We start from the raw sequence: 23,041 nt of genomic DNA, 5'->3' as shown, positions 1-23,041 counted from the left end.
AGTGGTTAGGGGAGATCAGGTCGTACCCTTAAGCAAGTGCTTAGGGGCAATCAGGCAGGCAGGCAGAGTGATTAGGGGTGATCAGGTAGGCAGACCAGAGGTTAGGGGTCATCAGGTAGGCAGACCAGCTGTTAGGGGTGGTCAGGTAGGCAGGCAAATGGTTAGGGGAGATCAGGTAGGCAGACAGCCTCTTTCAGGGCTGGCCCCGCCCCCAAGCAAGCAGTTAGGGGCAATCAGGCAGGCAAGCAGAGTGATTAGGGGGGATCAGGTAGGCAGATCAGTGGTTAGGGGTGGCCAGCAAGTGGTTAGGGGTGATCAGGTAGGCAGACAGCTCCTCACAGGGCTGGCCCCGCCCCCCAGCAAAGAAAGAGGGAAGCCCAGGCCAGCCAAGCCATTGCTCCCCAGCCTGTCGCCTGCAGAGAGAGGCCACCAGTGGCAGGGGAGAGGGGGCAACGCGGCACAGATGGCAAGCAGTGACAGCGGCGGGGGTGGGGCCAGCTGCCTGCAGCCTGGGGAAGGAAAGCCCTGATAGGCCCTGATCTCAGGCCAGGCCTAGGGACCCTACCCGAGGGGTCCTGGATTGTGAGAGGGTGCAGGCCGGGCTGAGGGACCCCTCTGAGTGCACGAACTTTTATGCACCAGGCCTCTAGTTAAATTAATAAAGTTTATGTCTGGCATAATTATGACATAACTTAGGAATTATATGAATTGTGAATCCTTTTCCCTCCTATATGATATGTAAGGTAGTTCATTTTAAATAAGCAGAAGCTTAGAGGTTTATGCTCCTTTGGTCCAAAACTCTCAGGGACAGTCTAAGGTTTTTCTGTAACAGTGGAAACACTTCAATCAGTGCCGGGTGGTGACACAAATCTGAACCCAGCAAAGAATGACTGGAAATTTTAAGAATCCTGCATTTTAGCATAGCATGCACTAGTTCCAAAATTATTGCATAAAATTTGAAGAAAAAAAAATCTGTCCTCTTCTGAATAAGTGTATAACAATGGCTCATAATTACGGAATTTAAACATTATGAAAACATTGGTTTATTAGAAAGCTATACATGTATGCCTATTAGAAAGATGTACCCCACCCTGACTGGTTTGGCTCAGTGGATAGAGCGTCGGCCTGTGGACTAAAAGGTCTCAGGTTCGATTCCGGTCAAGAGCATGTACCTTGGTTGCGGGCACATCCCCAGTAGGAGGTATGCAGGAGGCAGCTGATTGATGTTTCTCTCCCATCGATGTTTCTAACTCTCTATTCCTCTCCCTTCCTCTCTGTAAAAAATCAATAAAATATATTTAAAAAGAAAGAAAGATGTACCCCAAAACAAGCAGTGCACCAATGGGATACCTTATGCATATGATATTTTCAAGTATTTGAATTAATTTATGTTAATTCCTACCTTGGTACTTTATTGGAACACTGAAAAGAGAAAAAGTCAACAACTGAGACATTAGGCATATGCTTTCACTATAGCAAGATAAAGTTTAAAAGGATAATGTACATTTTCTAAAGTCCTATGATAGCTATATTTCACAATTCGCTTTTTTTATTAACCCAAATATTAAATATCATTTTTGTTGCTGAGATTTACTCTTCTAACATTTGGAAAAAAGTTTGCAGAGGGTCTAACATTTCCACAATGTGTTAAAGATGAGCAGGGTTTCTTCAGACAGGGAAAAGGAAAAAGGATGTCCCAGGAAGCAAGAAAACCTACACAATGGGCAGAAGAAAGGAAGAGGGTCCCAACTGACAGTTTTGGGAATGTAGGACTATGTAGATTTATGAATGAATTGTATTTGGATAGAAAGTGGGTTGGGGCCCATTGTGATATGTCTCTTATGCAATTGCTTTATAATGAGTTATATTTGAAAACATTCTAAAAATCTCTTGGTCAGAATTCTTTAATTAATTCATGATGAAATTGAACCATAAATTCTTTGGTCAGTATTATGAAGCAAACAGATAAATGTAAATCTAAGCTTTCAGTTCAAAGTTGAGATTTTTTTAATTTTATAGAAATGGTAATTAGATAAAACACCCACTTACTATTCATTATGTCAACTAGATAAAACACCCACTTACTATTCAAATATTTAATAATATTTTTACTACAGTATTTTAGGAGTTTCATTTATAAGTAAGTTTATAGGCAGTTTTTATAAACTTTTCCTTTTTTATATTGCCATGAATAATCAGGTAATGTTAATTCCCATTAGCAAACAGTATGAAAAGGTAGTGAATTTTGACGGTGGTTACAATTAATAGCCACATCATCTTCTAATTATGTTTGAGCAATATATATATGTATATAACTTTTATTATTTAGCTCTATCAGGGACATTTTCAAAAATATTTTTTTAAAAAGCAATTATTGTTGAGTACCTAAAAATCTAAACTCAGCCTTCAGAAGTCATTTAGGAAAATTACTTAAAAGTGATTTTATATTAGCCCATAATTACTTAAAATTATTATAAAGGCTAAAATTAAGTGGCTCCAAATTGAATTTGATCATCCTCAAAATCAAACAATAAAATCTAAAAAATTGTCTTTTTCAAATTCTATATAATAAAAGCCTAATATGCTAAGTGTCTGGTTGTCTGGTTGTCTGGTTGGCCATTCAACCAATCAAAGCGTAATACACTAATGATATGCTAAGGTCGCTCAACCTCTTGGTATGATGTGCACTGACCACCAGGGGGCAGACAGTCAACCGGTTGACCAGTTGCTATGACATGCACTGACCACCAGGGGCAGATTCTCCAACCCGTAGGTTAGCTAGCTGCTGGGGTCCAGCCGATTGGAACTGAGCGAGATGGGCCAGACACACCCTGGAGCCCTCCTGCAGTCCCTCCCTGGCTGGCTAACCTCCCGTGTCCCTCCCCGGCCCTGATCGTACACCAGTGGGATCCCTCAGCCTGGCCTGGTCCCTCTCACAATCCAGGACCCCTCAGGGGATGTCGAAGAGCCAGTTTCGGCCCAATCCCGCAGGCTAGGCTGAGGGACTGGTCCACAAATTCATTAATATTTTCAGTATGACAGAGTTCTCAGTTATTTTGCACAATGAATGAGACAATATTAAATGAAATTGTTAATCACAATTTTTCAAGAAGAATCTGAAAGAATCCAAAGTAGGTTTTTATTTTGCTCATTAGACATTTAGTTTATAATAATTTTTACATAGCATGAGCTTTGCTAATTTAGGCTATTTATAAGTCCATATTCAACTTAAAATGTTATAACTTAGATACATGTATGATACTTACAACCTTAAAAACATCATAGGAATTATAGTTTACATTGTCAGCTCTCTAAAGTTTAAACATTTTTAAAATCTGAATACCATTTTGCAAAATTTTAAAAAATGTGTTGTGAACTGTGTTTTATTCTCTTTATCCTAAGTTATATCAGTAATGTAGTTATAAAAGCAGACAGTGATATCATAATTGTTTTACAACCAATATTCAGTGTGAAAAGAGACAATAAACAATGTGGTCTCTTGATTCATATCTATCAAATAACCTCTGGAAAATGCTGTCTCATTCATTGTGCAAAATAACTGAGAACTCTGTCATACTGGAAATATTACCAGAAAGATGTGATATTTTATGGAAGTCATTATATTCATTATTGCCTATGGCTTGATGAGAAGAAGAAAAAATGACCACAAACCAGAACTTTTGGTAGGCACACTTGACACTCAAAAACAAACAAAATGTGTTAATATTTATTTTAATGATCTTAAAATATGTATTTGTATATGTTCATTGTTTGCTTCAGTCACATCAATTCACATTTCTAAAACTTAAAAATTCTTCCAGAATTATACCCATACGTTTTTGATTGATTGGTTTATAAATGCATCGTTTCACAGGATGATTCTATTGGGAGGAAAGCAACTTTCTTTTTGCACTCAAACAGTGATATAATTTTCTCATTATTCAATCATCCAATGTTTAATGAGCAGGCACTATTTGTCAAACAAAGTTCTGGACACTGGGAATATATAATTCTCTCCTTTTGGATTTTATTGCCAAATTGTTCTTTAATGGTCTGAAAAAAACATAATAAAGGATCTCTTCTTTACGGCCAAATTCATTATGGCATCTGGTCTTTATGAGATTTTGAAAATCTAGAAATTTCATTATATATATATATACATATGTATATATATACATGTATATATATATATATATAATCAATATATATATACATGTATATATATATGTATATATATATATGTTAATAGGAACATTTATTAAAATATTTATTAGGGGAAGATACTAAAATATATTAAAGATTCAAGTAAGCTTTAATTGATCCATAAACTTTGATAAGGTGGTTCAAATTAAATATTTGGGACATTATTTTTAATTTACTTGCCATTAAATCCCTGATAGGAGTACCATGAAGTAGAAAATGTTTGTAGTTTTTAGATAATTAGAATAACATGTTGGCTCACAAATGGAAATTAACTCATCTGAGGGAAATTAAGTTTTCATTAGCCAGTCTGGCTCAGTGGATAGAGTGTCTGCCTCCAGACTGCAGGGTCTCAGGTTCAATTCTTGATTGCAACCAATAGATGTTTCTGTCTCTCCCCCTCCCTTCTACTCTCTCTAAAAAAAGAAATTAAGTTTTATCTAATATATGATATTATTCTTTAATCTCTGATTTCAAAGCTGAAATAAATATCCACATTTGCTCCTTTTTGTTGCTTTAATATGTATGCAAGGATTTATTCAGATATGCCTATTCATCAGTTGAGTAGAAACACCAATTTTTAATGGTTGTCAATCTTCAAAATGCTATTTTCTAACTTAGATTATCCTTTAGTGGGACAAGTTTCATGTAGCTACATTCTAGGTTGTATATAAATGTTTTAAAATATATTTAAGACATTGCTCATCAAGTGCAGAGAGGCTACAAAGACAACTTCAACACAGACAATTTAACATTTCCATGGTATTTCTGGGTTTCCGATCAGCTTAGACTCTAAGCATGAAATGAGGAATTTAAGATTATCATGTTACCCCAATTATGTATAATAATATCTTTATTAAAACAAACTACTATCCCAGCCTGAAAGTATAATTTTGCTTGATCAGCTTTTCTGTGTGGGTGTTCATTATCATAATAAGTGTTTACCAGCCAATTACATATTTTCCCAAGTATTTATATAAATATACCGACCTCTGAATGAGCTTTCTCTCCCATCTGTTTAAAACTTCAGACTGTTATCACAGTGATGGGAACCATAGCTACAGTTAAAAAAAAAAAAAAAAAAAAGCCTATTAAAATCTACCTTCCTCCACTCACTCAATTCAGTTAGTCTGATGCAGACATCAAGGCCTCCCAGGTATGCAAGCTTCAAAGCTATATCTTTATGTGGGGAGCTCATGTGACACCTTCTTTAAAACAAACAAAAGTTCAAAGCCACTTAGGTGCCTGGAAAGCGCTGAAGTCATTCTTCTTGGAAATTGGCTCACCAAATGCTGCTGGGGCTGTGGCACTTCAAAGGGAATGGCTGTTTGTTATTCCTCTAGTCTGGCTGCTTGGGTTCCATCACTTTTTATGGAACTGGCCTGTTTTACAGGATAAGCTTGAAAGGGAGTTGGAAACTGATGAGCTAGGTGTAAGCTACTTGGGACACAGAGAAGCTAAAAATGACTCATTGTGCTCTTAGACCCCTTAACTGCACACACCCCCTGCTGTCTCCTCTGAAGATTATGGTAGGAAAATATTTCTATCAGAGAAAAAAGACCGAGTTTTAGAAGGAAGAATAAGGCGAATATTAAACTCAACCAACTCTAGAAGATAAGGCTATGAAATCAAGTGGAGGATATTCAACTTAAAGATATGTCTAAAACATATTCAGTAAGAATTGAAAGATTGTTCATTAAATGTTATCATTAGGATGGTGATCATGACAATTATTATTCATTGATCCTAACTATATATTGCCCTTAACACATTTGATGGCATACCTGAGTCTTCATGCTTCTATACAATATGCCCTTTTTGAAGTAATGAAAATAATAAAATGCACGGTGGTGATAGAGTTATCCCTCAATGATAGTATGGAACCAACCCCATTGTCAATATCAAAGTTAAAATGACTTGTGTAATTTTTAGAAATGAATTTAAAAAACCCTTTGTTTTGTTAGCTTTTAGTTAGAATTATTTCTAATTTTTGCTTTTAATATCTATGGAATCCATGCAGCATATTTTTCTGGTTTTTGTTTTACATTTAAGTAAAAGTAATATATTCAAATACTAGTGTAAGAAAAATATCCTTTAAAGCATTTAAAAAATCAGTAATATATTTATTTTAGGAAAGCAAAATAATCTATACTAATAAAAGAGTAACATGCTAATTGACTGTACCTTCACAATGCCCACCAGCCAATCAGGAGTGAGCATGCAAATTAACCCAACAAAGGTGGTGGGTTAATTTGCATACGCAGACGCCGAGCAGCAGTGACAGGGCAGGACACTTGCGTCGTCACCATGGCGACGATGCAGGTGTTCTGCACCACCCCAGCCACTCTGGGCCTCTGGGCAGTGTGGGAAGGCAGGAAGGCAGCTCCTGCCAGAGCCAACGCGGTGCCGGCAGCCAGGGGAAGGAAGGCCCATTCTTTCATGAATCTTCGTGTATTGGCCCTCTAGTATATATATAAAAGCCTAATATGCAAAGTGTCCCCTCAGGAGTTTAACCAACCAGGAGTTTGATTGCTCACTATGATGTGCACTGACCACCAGGGGGCGGTGTTAAACAGGAAGGCCCCAGCCAGCAGCCGGCAGCCAGCAGCCACGGAAGGGAGGCCCCAGCTGGCAGCCAGCAGCTGCTAGGGACCCTAACCATGCACGAATTTCATTCACTGGGCCTCTAGTAATAATAATAATAATAATAATAATAATAATAGTAATAGTAATAATGTTAAGCCACAGTGCCATTCATTAATTTATTAACTGTTTAATAAATGCCTAATGTGCGATAAGATTTACTTGTGTTCATAGAATTAATGATAAGTAAGAAATAGTTATACTTCTATAGATGCTTATCTATAATAATCTATAATAATAAAAGCATAATATGCTAATTAGACCAGATGTCCTTCCGGACAACCTTCCAGATGAAGCCAGGGCTGCGAGGGAAGCCCAGGTCCCAGGTGCCTGCTGGTGACCACAGGAAAGCCTGGGTCCCAGGTGCCAGAGGCTAAGCTGGTGCTGGCAGCCATAGGAAGGAAGGCCTACTCTTGCACGAATTTCGTGCATCCGGCCTCTAGTGACTAATAAGTGAGATGGATGTAAAAAAGACAATACCCATGTCATTTTAAAAACTAACTTTGCCTGGCCAGCATGGCTCAGGGGTTGAGTGTCGACCTATGAACCAGGAGGTCATGGTTCGATTTATGGCCAGGGTATTTGGTGGGGGGCATGCAGGAGGCAGCCTATGGATGATTCTCTCTCATCATCAATGTCTCTCCCTCTCCCTTCCTGTCTGAAATCAATAAAATATATTTTAAAAACACTTCTAAAAAATACTAACTTTAAAAATCCCTTAAAAATCTCATTTTTATTAAAAGTAGATGCATACATACATACATATACACACAACATACTTAACAATTAATTTTGTATGTGTTCTATTTATCAAATGTTTGTTGTATTTTTTTTCCATTTTTTTCCACATTTGAAGGTACAGTTTATATTTTAATAAGAAGAAATCAACTGAGTTTACATTCTCTTGCTATTTTAACAAAAGCATTGGTAATTAGGTTTTGATTGAGTCATGTCCCTTCTTGTAAATGTGAGTGTAGAAAAATCCAATTTCACTTTTATTAATTAACCCCATGTAATCAAAACAAATAAGGGCTTTCAATAAATGAACACTTGACTGGATAGACTCTGACAGCACAAATTAAGAAATAGCTAATTGTTATTCCTCTCTGGCTCATTAAATGAAATTAAGACTTCACATTTTGTACATACAGACACTGAATAAATATAAGTAGTTAATGTAAATTATTTTTCCCCTTTGTATATAGATGTGCCAGTGAAATTATATAGAAGGTAAATCTCAACAATAACAAAGTTACCTTTAAAAATATCTATGAATTATATGATTTTATTATTTTGACTTTCATTCCAGGGAAAATTTACCCCAAGATGTATCACATCTGTTTCTTTCTGGTGACATACATGGCACCTCTTTGTCTCATGGTGTTGGCCTACCTGCAGATATTTCGTAAACTCTGGTGCCGACAGGTATGTATTTCAAACAATGTCCTTGTGCTTTCTTCAGGATGTGCTTAAAAACGAAACTTAAGAGAGGATGCTTAGCAAAGGATTGTGCATTTTTCTAAAACACTAAGGCTCTCTGGCCCTGGCAATGTGTCCAGGCATTTCTTTAGAGTGATTGTTATGGAATGTATTTTATGAACTGCCTTCATGACTTTAAATTTAAACCACTGTGATTAATTGACTTGATTTTTGTCTGGGACTGATAATATAAATTTTACTTTTTATGACAAATAACAAATTAAAATTCCATTAAACTTTCCTGATGCATTTTTATTATATGGGTTAAATCTCCAACTTCAAATATATATTTTTTTAGAACAATAGAAGATTCCAGCAGAATTCAATGTTTTAGAAACTGTTGATAGTGCTGATTTGGGAATACTAAAATTTGTTAGGTAACGTTGCTTTTTCCAGTTTATGTAGTAAATCACTCAGTGGTTCATTCATCAAACATTTATTGTATTTTTTTGTATGCATATCTGATTAAAAGCTAAATGTCTATGTCATTGATGAATTCATAGCCTGCAGAAGGGAGACAGTCAGGTACAGAATGAAAATTACGTAAATAAATATAAGCACAGGGAATCAGAGGAAGGCTTAGTGGAGGGGAATCTAAATCAAAGCAGGTAGCATTTAAGCTAAACCTTGATTTGTAAAATATCACCAAATAACACATGTAGTAGTTTATAAAGGTATAGACAAAGGATAAAGATCAGCCTCTTCTATTTGTAAATTGCATATTTAAATGACATTACTTACAATATCTCTGACTCTAAATTTATTGCCAGTACTTTGAGCTTACCTGGCTTGTGAAAAACCATTCCTTTAGTCTGTTTGCTCCGACACATTTTACCAAACTGAAAGAATTTGTTGGGCCACTTCAATTCATTAAAATAATTTCACAAACCTTTTATTTGGTTTTTGGCTGAGGATGAGTCTTAATTTGAATCGTCTTCATCCCCTGTTATTCAAAGCAATTTTCAAGTTCATCTTTTAGTGGTTGAATACGAGCAACAGCTGCATTTTTCAGCCCTGTATGTCTCATAATTTCAAATTTTATATTCCTCTATTTTTGCAAAGAAGTCCTTTCTCTTACGATCTCATAAATGCAACCAGTACCAACACTTTTTATCATTCTGTTCCCCGACCTTTTTAACTAAAGTAACAAATGCATGCCACTGTAAAACATAGATGGTGATTTTCCAAATCCTAATGATGATTTCCTCAACACTCTCCACTGACCACAAAGCCAATGCCACATATTTTAGGCTGTTTGTTACTGTTATACCCCACTTCTTGGTAACTATTATCATACTAGTCAGTTTTTATTTATTTTTTAAGAGATCCATCACCACAAAGCATAAGGATTCTTTTTTTTTTTTTTTAATCCTCACCCAAGGATATTTTTTCATTGATTTTAGAGATAAAGGAGGGGGTGGGAGGGGGGGAAGAGAAAGAGAGAGAGAAAGAAGCATCAATGTGAGAAACATCAGTTGATGGAACCTACAACCTAGCTATGTGCCCTGACCAGGAATCAAACCCGAAACCTTTCTGGCGTATGAGACGATGCTCTAACCAAGTGAGCAGCCCAGCCTGGGCATATTAGTCAGTGTTTGCTAGGTTATTCAGCTGTAAAAAAACAACTCCAAGTATGTGGCTTGTAATAGTAGTTTGTCTCACTCGTGTTCCATGCCAATGGGCAGAAACTATGCTCCACTTGTCCACACAAGCTGAAGGACCATCACTTCCTGGAACATGCCATTCTGGGACTGAGGGAAAGGGCTAGAAAGCTGGAAGAAATATGTAATGTCTCTTAAAATTCTGCTTTGAACTGGCATAAGTTATGTCTCCCCAGTTTTCAGTAGTCAAAACAAGGCATGTGGTTAAGCATGACCATGAAGAAGGGAAATACACTTTACTCACAAAGGGCAATAGGGATCTTCTTAGAAGCTGGGGAGTGAATAACTGGAAATGATCGACAAGTCATAAACATAGACTCAAGGTTCAGACTATATGAGTTTCAATCCTGACTCTACAACTTAATCGATAGATGAATTTTGTTAATTACATACTTCCACTTCTGTGCCTCTCTCTCTCCATCTTTAAAGTGTGGTTATATAGCATCTACACCACAGTGTTGTTACATTTAATATATTAATTAATTCAAGTGCCTACCATATGGAAAGTGTTCAATAAATAAAATAATTGAATAGTATATACAGACTTTTAACTAATGTTGTATGTATTTCTAAAATAACAAGCATAGGTTGAATTAATGTACTATATGACTACTTTCTTCACTAGATTTCTTTTTGTAGCACTTTTAACTAACATTATAATGACTTTTTTATTTGTCAACCTTCCTTACTCTACTACGTTGAAGACAGTACACTCTCACCTTCATCTTATATCCTTCCATTAGTACATGCTTAGCCCATATCAGTTGCTCAATAAATAGTTTATGAGAAAAAAAGTGAGTAAAAGAATAAATGCTAAAAAAAATGGTTAGATACAGGAAAACAAGGGGAATCCATTGCCCAGTTATTCATTAAAAAAAAAGGTTCAGAGGAAAATTAGAATTTGAAAATATTCTTAAAGAAGAAAAATTTTATTGAGCATGTAAGAATAAAAATATTTTAGATTTAGACTTAGATTTAGATATTCAGTGTTAAGAGCATTTCCTAGTTCTATCTTTTTACTGGTTAGTGTGCATTACATATAATAGGTGCTTATGTTTTATTCTTTACTTACAGATTGACCTAACTTTAAAACTACTTGGGGATACCTGAATCTATGTTGTTCATAGCTGCAACCCCAACAATTAACATGGTACCTTGCCTAAAGAAAGTATTAAAAAAAAGTCTGTTGAATAATTAGATAACTACCAAACCCAGCCAACTTTACTTCTTGGTTGTTTAAGTTTATAGTTCTCCATTTCTCAAGCTCTAAAAGTAAGTTCAAAATTGGATTACAAGTTTAGAAATAATCTACTTACACTCTTTTGATGGCTTGTCCTGGTTAGTACAAGCCACATGATTCAGAAGATTCACAGTAAAACTCCTGGGTTGTGAAACTAAAGACATTTACAAAACATATCGGAATAGAATATGGCAAGTCCAGCTGAGTTCACTTTAGCAGCTAAAATAAAGTAAATTAACCCCAAGTGAGTGATTATATAGAATTCTGCTTGAGCAGCTCTCAAAGTCCAACTGTTAATGTCTATAAACAACGTTGCAAGGCATGGAGTGCCATAGACTAAAGTGGGACATTAATGAATGCCTATCCTATTTACTCATATTACAAAGATGCATGGAATCCATTACGTACATCGGAATTAATAAGTGTAAGATTATTAGCGCCCAAAGTGTGTGCCCTTGTCTGACTTTTTCAAGACCTTTAAGCATCATTAAAAGAATTATCCAATGCTTTGCTACAATCAATGACTTCAATTCTCTCTTTGACAGTCTTGAACTCACTCAGTCTTGAAATTCTATATACTCTTTTTTAAAATTCCTCTTTTTAAAGACCTGCTTAATCTTAGTTTACTTGGTCCTGTGTGCATATAAGAATTCTTTCCAGTTCTAGCCCTCACATATTATAATACTTTGATCTTAATCAACATGTGGACTCATGTTCATTTATTCTGCAAATATTTAAAAAGCACCTACTATGCGTCTGGTACTCTGTATGGAACTGGAGATGAAATATGATAAATATTTGAGTCTGACACTAAATTTCAACATTCAAAGTTCTTTCCAATTTTGAAAGACCTTCTTTTCTCAACTTTTATCAGTCTTTTGTATTTCCCTTTATTCTTCAACACTCTTCTAAGAGAACTTACCAGTAATTAATATTAGGTGATGACAAGTCAATCTAGTGTGAAGAAATAGACAGAAAATTTTAATTGCAGAGGCAGAATGAAAAGACAGTAATACAAGTCCACACATAGAAATAAAGAGCATCAGTAAAGGTAATTATGTGTGTAAATATAGAAGAAAATATAAATGTATTTTTGTTTGTAATTATTTTCTCCTATTTGACTTTAAAAGACAATAGCATGAAGCAATAATTATAAAACTCTGAAGATTCAGCTTACAATGTAAAAAGATGTAATTCAGCCCGGCTGGTGTTGCTCAGTGGTTTGACCTGTGAGGAGGTCAGGGTTCAATTCTAGGTCAGGGCACATGCCTGGGGGCGAGCAGGAGGCAGCCAATCAATGATTCTCTCTCATCATTGATATCTCTCTCTCTCTCTCTCTCTCTCTCTCTCTCCCTCCCTCCCTCCCTCCCTCCCTTCCTCCCTCCCTTCCTCTCAGAAATCAATAAAAATGTATTTTAAAAAGTTGTAATTCAAAGAAAAAAGAGAATGAAACTATATTTGAGAAAAGTTTTTGCAAATTATTGAAAGTTAGAATTAATCTGTGCTATTTGTCTTTGTCTTTGCCTTATTTCACTTAGCATTATATACTCTAGGTCCATCTATGTTGCTGCAAATGGCAAGATTTCATTCTTTTTTATGACTAAATAATATTCTATTGTCCATATGCACCCAATCTTCTTTATCCATTTGTCTGTAGATGAACACCTAGATTGCTTCCATATCTTAGCTATTGTAAATAATGTTTCAATGAACATAGGGATGAATGTATCTTTTTGAATTAGTGTTTTGGATTTCTTCAGGTAAATAACCAAAGTGGAATTTCTGGGTCATATGATAGTTTCATTTTTAATTTTTTGAGGAACCTCCATACTGTTTTCCATAGTGGCTGCACCAATTTACCATCTCACAAACAATGTACTAGGGTTCTTATTCTACCACATCCTCCCTAACACTTGTTTATTGATTTATTAGTGATAGCCATTCAGACAGGTATGAGGTGATATATCACTGTGGTTTTTATTTGCATTTTCCTGATGATTAGTGATGTTGAGCATCTTTTCACATGTCTGTTGGCTGTCTCGAGATATGTTGATTCATGTCCTCTGACCATTTTTAAATCACTTGTTTGTTTTTTGATGTTGAGCTGAGTTATTTATATATTTTGGATATTAATCCCTTATCAGATATATCATTTACAAATATATTTTTCCATTTAGTGGGTTGCTTTTGTGTTTTATTGTTAGTTTCTTTTTTGGTACAAACACTTTTTAGTTTGATGTAGTCCCACTTGTTTATTTTTGCTACTGTTGAGTTTGCCCTAGGAGACATATCCAACAAAATATTACTAAGATCAATGTTAACTAGAATCTAAAAAACAAAATAAATAAAACAAAAGCAAACTCATAGACACAGAGAACAAATTGATGGTCTCCAGATGGGAGGACGATTTTGGGGATGAGTGAAAATGGTGAAAGTGATTAGGAAGTACAGATCTCCAGTTATAAAAATGTAAATGAGGATATACAGCACAGGAAATATAGTCAGTAATCTTATAATAACTATTTATTGCAATGATCATTTGGTAAAGGTATATAAACATCAATCACTGAAAATAAAATAATGTTGTATTTCAACTGTAATTGAAGAATAATATTTTAAGTCTTATTTTTAAAATGGTAAAATTTTAAGTTTTGTTATGTAGGCTTAACCACAATAAGAAAAGTAGATGAAAAAATGTTGGCATTAATCTAAACAGAAAGAATCAGTAAGATAATTAAATTGCTATCCTAGAAAATGTCTACTTAACACAAATAAAGCAGCAATGGGAAAATAGAGGACCAAAATAGACATACTATATAGAGAGAACAAATAGCAAAATGGCAGATGTAAAGTATATCTTCTTAATAATTACATTAAATATAAATGAATCAAACACTCCGGAGATTGGCAGGATATGTGAAACAAGCAGAAAACCATGATCCAACTCTATGCTATCTATAAGAGACACAGCTCATGTTCAAAGGCAAATAGGTTATATGTAAAATACTGTAACCAAAAAGAAAGCTGGAGTAGCCATAATATTAATGAGACAAAAGAGACTTTAACAAAAATTATTGTGATAAACAGGGACATTTCATAATGACAAGTCAGTCCATCAGGAAATTATAAAAATTTTAAACTTCTCTGCACATAACAACCGAAACCCACAGCACATGAAGCAAGCACTACAGAACTGGAGGGAGAAACTGACAATTCAACAATAATAGTTAACAATGTTAATCCCCCTTTTTTAGCAGTAGGTACAAACACTAGTCAGAAGAACAATAAGGAAACAGAAGACCTAAAACTACCAACCTAATGGACCTAGAAATAACTGCAACAAATTGTTCAAAAATCAGAATACACATTCATCCCAGTAGCGCATGGAATCCCAAGAGCACATAGAATCCTCTCCAGGTCAGACTGTATGATAGATAGGCCATAAAGGAAGCCTGAAGTCACTTAAAGTGATTGAAATAATAAAAATGTACATTAATGAAATGATTGAAGTAGTAAGAAGTACATTATTCTACTACCATGGATTTATACAAAAAATAAACCATATAAATAAAATTAGGAAATTCACAAATATATGGAAATTAAACATTACACTTTTAAATGACCGATCAGTAAAAGAAGAAATCACAAGAGAAATTAGAAAATACTTTGAAATGAACGAAAATGAAAGCACAATACACCAAAATTTATGTAATGCAGCCAAAGAAGTGTTTGGAAGGAAATTTACAGCTGTAATTTGCTGTATTAAAAAAAAAAATCTCAAATCAGGAACATAACATTCTACCTTCAGAAATTATAAATAGAAAAATATATTAAAAACGAAAGCCAATAGTAGGAAGTAAATGATAAAGATTAAGTGCAAATAAAGTATAATAAAAGCAATAAAACTTTCAAAGTGGCACAGACAACAGTAATAGTTAAAAATTTTAATTCCCCCTTTTCAGCAGTAGGTAGAAACACTAGTCAGAAGATTAGTGGTGATTGTTGAGGGGGCGGGGAGGTGGTGGAGGGTTATAGGGATAAATTGTGATGGAAGGATACTTGACTTGGGGTAATGAGCATACAATATACAGATGATGTATTATAGAATTGTACATTTGAAACCTACATAATTTTATTAACCAATGTCGCCGCAATAAAGTCAACAGAAAGAAAATGAACATTTAAAAAAAATAAAACTGATGGTTGCCAGAGGAGAGTGGGACGGAGGGATGGGTGAAAAAAGGTGGGGGTGAATATAGTCAGCAATACTGTGATAACTATATGGTAACAGCTGGTTACAAGACTTATTGTGGTGATCACATGGTAAGGTCTATAAATGTTCAATCACTATGCTGTGCACCTGAAACTGATACAATATTGTATAACAACTGCACCTAAATAAATAAGCATACTTTATTAAAAAGAAAAACAAAAAATTCAATAAAACTCGAAGTTCTTTTAAAAGATCAGAGATAATGACAAACCTTTAACTAAATTAGCCAAGAAACAAGAGAAGATGTTATCACATCTTTTTGTAGTTTTTCCTGGTGACAGGGACCAGAGCCATGCTCGAAGGGACAGATCCCCTTCACGGGGACTGTTTCTGATGGTTGCAGAAGTCATCAGATGCAGACTGTTGAACCTCTCCTTCAGGGGAGCACTCAATAATACAACTGCTAAGGTTCAAATGATCTCTCAGAGATCATTTAGAAAACAGTGCAAGGCCATTTAGCAGACATTTATAGAGTTATTCATACTAAAGGTCTTCTGGAACTTTCCATTGCAGCTTCTCCTCAATTATATTTTTTAAATGTCTATTTAAAAAGAGACTCACAGAATAGGAAAGATTCTCAGCTCCTGCCTCCTGCCAGCCAATGGTAAGAATTTTGAGGGGGACTATATGAAAAGGTCAGTCTTCATGACAGGATAGGTAGAATCAGAAGATAAATCATTATCTTTTTTTTTCTTTCTAATTGAGGGCAGGTTTCTATTAACTTCTTTTGCTTCCTTTTGAGAGAGAATAGTTATGGCCAAAAGGAGCATCATGTCCATTCATCTGTGTGAGCCTCAAAGTAAAAGTCTCTTCTCAAATTAGAAATTATCTAACATGCTTGGATCTTGTGATGTATAAAGCAACAAAACCCATCCAACATCCATCCATTCGCAGAGGCCACAGGGACACATTGATCTGTCAGGGTTTGCAGCACAGACATAAAAGCAACAGCTGAATGATCTTAATAGAACTAAGATGGCCGTATGGTGTGCTTGCTGGCACATTTTCCTTTTTAAAAAATTACACATGCTGAATTTTATTGTTTTGCTCACTAAACCCTATCAATCTCCATGAGCTTATAATTAAGAAAATATTATACTTGGAGGGACTCCCTGCTTTTATCAAGTAACTTTGAAAAGAAATGGAAAAGTACAAGTTGTATAACTGTCTTTACAAATTCCAGGTATTTGAAATGTTAATGTAAGACCACAAGGGATTCTCAGTGTTTTTGTGTGCATGTTAAAGTGCCAGACCATAAAACTGGTTAACAATACATAGTAAGCAACAAAGAATTTTTTTTTTATTCCCTTCATTCAAAGGTTTGCATTGGCCAAACTTGAGAAGCCGAAAAACCTAATGAAAAGCAAAAGGTAGTTAAGTCCTATCTCTCCAGCTGGCAGCAGATGGCAGTAGTGATACATGGAAAATCCATTCAGGTGGCTTGAATGCAGTTACCTGCGTTTTTCCTTCTCTTTAAACTTAGGTATCTGAGCTGAACCAGGATTCCTAAGAAGATAATGGGGTTGTCAGCCCTTTACTGTTTTACCCAGTTTTCATTTTCCTCTTTTTTTGAAATTAACTGCTTGTTTTTATTTTGTTTAGAGCAATTTTGGCTCACAGCAAAGTTGACTAGAAGATACTGGGAATTCCTACTTGTCCCAGTTCCACTTAGGCACAGCTTCCCCATTATCAACATCCCCCAGAGGAATGGTTACAATTGATGAACCTGCACTGGCACATCATAACCACCCAAAGTCTATAATTTACCTTAGGGTTTTCTCTTGATGCTGTACATTCTATGGGTTTGGACACTGTATCCAAATACATTGTATAATATATAATGTCATGTATCCATTATAATGACATCATACAGAATATTTTCACTGTCTTAAAAATCCTCTGTACTTGCCTATTCATCCCTCTTCCCTTTAGCCAATCACTGACCTTTTTAGTGTATTCATAGTTTTATCTTTTCCAAGGTGTATCGTAATTGAATTATATAATATGTAGCATTTTTAGATTAGCTCCTTTCAGTAATATGCATTTAAAGTTTCTCTTTTTTTATAGCTTGATAGCTAATTTCCTTTTTTAAAAATATATTTTTATTGATTTCAGAGAGGAAGGGAGAGGGAAAGATAGAAACATCAATGATGAGAGAGAATCACTGATCCGCAGCCTCCTGCATGCCCCCTACTTGGGGGGTGGGGCGGCATGCCCCCTACTTGAGGGTGGGAGGGCAGATCAAGCCTGCAACGTGAGCATGTGCCCCTGGCCTGAATTGAACCTGGGATCCTTCAGTCTGCAGGCGGACGCTCTATCCACTGCGCCAAACCAGCTAGGGCGATAGCTGATTTCTTTATAGCACTGAATAATATTCCATTGTCTGGATATATGACTTCTCTTTTAATAAAGAGGTATCTTTTCCATTTGTAGCTCTCTTTAGACTTTGACAAATGTGTAGTGTTTCCACTTTTTTTTTTTTCCATTCAAACTCCTATTTGGCACTTGAATGCATTATTCAAGAACATGCTCCATTCAAACATTCTAGGGAAACAGGCTCTTGAACCTCTCAGACCATGGGTGTCTGGGACACGCTCCTTACTGTGCCGTGTAATTACTTCTCCAAAGTGGAACTTTCCAAAGTCAGATAGCAATAGAGGGTCTCCGCTTCTTTCAGATCCCTGGAACATCATCTGTGGTTCAGAGGAAATGGAAGCCCCTGCAGCCTGTTTCACAGCCTCGGGGGTCAGGACAGCAGACCAAGTCCAGGATTAGCGCCGTGGCTGCTGAAATAAAGCAGATCCGGGCCAGACGAAAAACAGCCCGGATGCTGATGGTGGTGCTTTTGGTGTTTGCAATTTGCTATCTACCAATTAGCATCCTCAACGTGCTAAAGAGGTACAGTTTATCTATTATTTGAAAATGAAGTGACCTGCCATTTCTTGCTTCTTAAGAACTTTTTTAAGCCAGAGAAAAACTGAAGCCCTCTGTCTGGATAGCTTGTCAGGCTTGGTAACGGTGTTGTTACCAGCAGGTAAGGCAAACATCCTTTTGGAGTGCTCAGACTGTAAATGCTCTTGTCCATGCAAATTCGCTGTTGAATGGCAGACACAAAGCAGATGTTCCCTGATCTCTTCAATCTAATTGCAGGGAAAAAAAAGTTCTAATGCAAAAAAAAACCCACACTCATTTACAGCTTGGAGTTCTCTTTTGATCAGAACAAATGGGTTTTCCAAAGTTTTCAAAGACATGGGGAACTGTGACAGAATTCCATCTAAAGGCTAAAAAAGAGATAAGAATATTTTGTTAGCATTCTGATTATGCTTAAACGTATATTTTTGAGCACATGCACACAAAAATGAATTCATGACACATACTGTGTTTGAATGTTTAAACAGAGAGAAAGAAAATCCATTTCCTAAAGTCATTGAATCAAACTCAGGGTGAATATTAATTTTAAAAAAATCAGTTCAAAATTTTTCAGCCAGAGAAAGCCTGTCATGTGTTACACTGCAGACACACTGTTAACACAATTGATCAACGCAAACACAGCCGATGCAGGAGCAATGAAGGGTACACTTGAACTTCATGGCCAGCCAACTTTATTGGGAATCATCAGAACTGTTGCACGTCGACTGGTCCCAAAGTAATTCTAATTCTGTTTATAATAGACTTAGAACTACAACTAGGTTTTGCTGCTCTCACTTTTCCCTGATTCAGGGTCAATATCATGTTCCTCGCAGCTGGGGACTCTGGAGAGAGCTTTGGCTGGAGTCGCGCAGACAAAAGGTGGTAGAATCAGCTGCAAAGATTTCTCATTCTCTTTGGCCCTTTTATTGATTGCTTCGTGGCTTTTTCAATGGCGAAAAAGTGGAAAATGCACTTTTGTTTAGTAACATTTACTGCAGGCACAGTTTTAAATGTAAAAGATTTCACCCGCCAGGGTCCTTGAGACATATACTGGCTCACAAATAAATGAGCGACTTGACTCTCCATATCTTTCCATAATTTCCTTCTTACTTTTTCTTGCCCATAGCAATCCTATACACATTTATTGTGATCTTTTGCCAAATGACGTTTTCTGCCCCTAAGAACTTTGTAAATATGCTGTGAAAATGGATGGGTTTTCTCCTCGCTTTTTTCTTTTTTTCTTTCATTCTTTTTGTTCTTTTATTTTAGTCAGTCTAAATTCAATGAAAATTAGATTTACTGCTCTCTGGAATGCTCATTTGGATTTCCTGCATCTCAGCACTTGTACTTTCCTTAAGCTACTTCCAAATACCTACACGTCCACAATATTTCTCTTATTCTTCCAACTTAAATACCTTCCTTTTCAAGGAAAGGAAATTGCTTTCTAAGGAGAAAGTCCATGTTTAATTTAGAATATTTTCAATTTTTGAGCATTCTGCTCTTTTCCACAAAATAAATAACCTCAAAAATCATTTTCTCTTTACCACACAAAACATTTTCTTCAAATGTGTATCTCTTTGTTTGCTCTTGCATAATATAATTATTGAAAAGATATTCATTCACCAGAATCACACTAGATTTCCTGTTGTCCTTTCTTTGCTTACAGAGTATTTGGGATGTTTAACCACGCAGAAGACAGAGAGACTGTATATGCCTGGTTTACATTTTCACACTGGCTTGTATATGCCAATAGTGCTGCGAACCCAATTATTTATAATTTTCTCAGTGGTAAGTTTGCAACTGTTTCTTCTATATAAGCCATAGTTCTAACCAAGGGTGAGGGACCAATGACCAGAGGTGTTGATCACTCTTGAACTAGATGAAGAGCTTAGGTGCTATACAGTGAGAATTTTTTTTTTTTTTTTACTGATGTGATTTGTCTTGAGGTTTTCCCCTTATGAGCAGGAACACACTACCTAGGTTAACAGAGAAAATTATCTAAGGGATCCCCCCCTCCCCGCAACCCATAAAATTTATAAGAAATGTTGCAATAGGAAGAAAGTGAAAATTGTGAGACCTGAATACCACATAATCTTGCTTGTCCTACATTAAAGGTTAATTTCTAAAAATGTAAAATAAGTTTGTCTGAAATAAAACAGCCATGCTACATTATTTTCTTGGCCAACATTTGTAGCCTAATTGAGATTGAACTGGAACCCTTCTACTTTTAGGAACGTTTCTATTCACATTAATCTTGTGTGTAACATCTCTTGGGTTTTTCCTCAAGATTCCTCACTGACCACAAAAAATGATATTCCTCCTAAATAACACCTAAGCTAAGTGGCACACCACACACACATCTGTAAATCATTTAACCTGTTTATGAATCCATACAATGATTAAAATTATTTAGCTAATTATTGTTTTATTTACAAACATTTTTGTCTGATTGACTTTTAGAACTGTGTTTTAATTAGCTATGTCTTTACATGGTCTTATTCTATAACTGGTTGGCTCTTTCTTTTTCATTTCTACTTCCAAATATCTGATAATTATATATGGAGTGATAAGCAATTTACTTTATTGCACACTTAATAAAGTATGTGCATTTTGTAACTTCATATTTGGCCTTCTGGGTTATAAAAATTAGGCAATCATTGATTTTTTAAAAATAACTTTTTATTCAAACATTGCACATACCCTATATGTATTATCTGCTTTAGTTCAGCTTTCAGGAAATCAGGTGGGATGTGTGTGAGGCTTGTTTTGTGTCCAGGTGCTCCTTTTCATTGCCTTCCCTGCCACACCCAATTCCAGTTTCCAAAACAAAGACTGCATTCCGTCAGAGACAACGGGACTGCAGTCCTGAAGGGAGAGGGGCATGTGGAACTGTGACTTAGAAAGCAGTGCTGTTTGAAGGGAGAGGGGCATGTGGAACTGTGACTTAGAAAGCAGTGAGGAAGCAGTTGGCAAGGGGTTAGGGATGACTAAAGCGCTGAGCTTTGTACTAAGCAGGTAAAACCTATTAGGAGGTTGTAAGGGGAAATGTTTGAAACAGAAGCCACAGAACAAGTCAAAATGCAATTATGTGTTTAAGAGTGAGCTGATAATCACTGGGGACTTATGTTCCTGCTCTTGTATTATCCCTTAACCTTCATCTTCACATTTAATCACTCAATAACCCAATTTGGTAATTGAGGCTCAGAAAAAAATAAATTATAATTCCCAACACTGCCATTTACCCTTAAAAAGGTTATTGTTTCATTTTTCTACCTCTCCAATTCCATGTCAGTAATTTTAAAGACAAGGAACAACTTCCAAAATTGGTGTGTGTGTGTGTGTGTTTTAAGTGTTGTTCTGCCTATGCAGATTATAAAACTTTAGGCTTTGTAGATCTTTTAGGATATTTTTCTAGATATTTTGTTCAATTGATTGTTTCAGTAGAAAAGTTTCTTCTGAGTAAATGGGGTAAGTCTGTATAGTTTCGGCTGTGTGCAACGTAAGTTTTATCATTTTTGAAATTATTAAGTATTTCTGGACATTCTTCTACTGATCACTTTTATAATAGTTAACTACTTAAAAGTAACCCACACTCACAAATATATAAGGTTTGACTCAAAAGAAATGAGACAGACTCCAAATACAAGCATGGAAAGCAGTCTCATTATTTTATGAAAATACCTCATTGTTTCAAGAGTCTACCAAGCTTCCCATAACGCAATTTCCTTTTCCTATTTTCCCCATCTTTGCAAAATGTGGCACCTCATTGTTAGTTTGGCTCAAGGGAGCCACTCAGTTGTACCCTACTCGTGATTTGTTAAGACATATTTACGCACAATTCATTTTCTTTCCATTCTCCCCCGTTTGCCAGGAAAATTTCGAGAGGAATTTAAAGCTGCATTTTCATGCTGTTGCCTGGGCGTTCACCATCGCCAGGAGGATCGGCTCGCCAGGGGGCGGACCAGCACAGAGAGCAGAAAGTCTCTGACCACCCAGATCAGCAACTTTGATAACATATCAAAACTCTCTGAGCAAGTCGTGCTCACCAGTATAAGCACACTCCCAGCAGCCAATGGGGCGGGGCTGCTTCAAAACTGGTAGAATATTGATTTACATTACAAGGATACCTGAGTAAAATGATTCTTTTTTAAATCTCTGTTCACGGAAATCTTATGATCTGACCCATCTGAAGCTAAAATTACTTTGTGGACCCATTTTTTTTTTTTTTGCAAAAGAAAAAACCTATTGCTCTTTGGAAATAAAAGTCAGTTTAAACTAATTTCTCAACTATTGATTTAAATATGTTAGACGTTTAACTTTCAACTGAATTGATTTCAGGCTATTTCAGTTTCCTGTATTATGCTTTGTGTGAATTAAATGCTTAAGTATTTCCAATTCGAATTATTTCCATTTCACATTCAAACTGGTTGCTAAAAATTACCCAAAGTTCTCCTGTAGTTTTCTTTCGGCAACTAAAAGAAGTAGCAATTACTAAATGAATAAAGACATGTTAGTTGACTTCATTGCTTAAAAAAAAAAATCACAAGGGACTGTCATTCTGATGTGACATCTGAGAGAATATTTATTTACAGAATAGCATATTATATTAGATAACTCAAAAGCTACCTTCCAAAA

At 35.8% G+C, this 23,041-nt stretch overlaps 1 protein-coding gene across 1 annotated transcript in view; it reads left to right on the top strand.

Annotated features, from left to right (window-relative positions):
• HCRTR2 (hypocretin receptor 2) overlaps window positions 1-22,507 on the top strand; it is a gene marked incomplete at both ends in the record, with an annotated part of 94,250 nt that extends 71,743 nt beyond the window's left edge. Inside the window, 4 exons of the mRNA XM_079781476.1 lie at window positions 8,153-8,268; window positions 18,174-18,394; window positions 20,073-20,194; window positions 22,278-22,507. Coding sequence (XP_079637602.1) covers window positions 8,153-8,268; window positions 18,174-18,394; window positions 20,073-20,194; window positions 22,278-22,507 — 689 coding nt within the window. The remainder of the gene's footprint in view (window positions 1-8,152; window positions 8,269-18,173; window positions 18,395-20,072; window positions 20,195-22,277) is intronic.
• Window positions 22,508-23,041: the final 534 nt, after the last annotated feature.

This window comes from Cnephaeus nilssonii (genome assembly GCF_951640355.1).
Source record: "Cnephaeus nilssonii genome assembly, chromosome: 9".
Lineage (NCBI taxonomy): Eukaryota > Metazoa > Chordata > Mammalia > Chiroptera > Vespertilionidae > Cnephaeus > Cnephaeus nilssonii.
The sequence above is the reverse complement of the archived record's forward strand: the minus strand, read 5'-3'. Positions and strand labels throughout refer to the sequence as shown.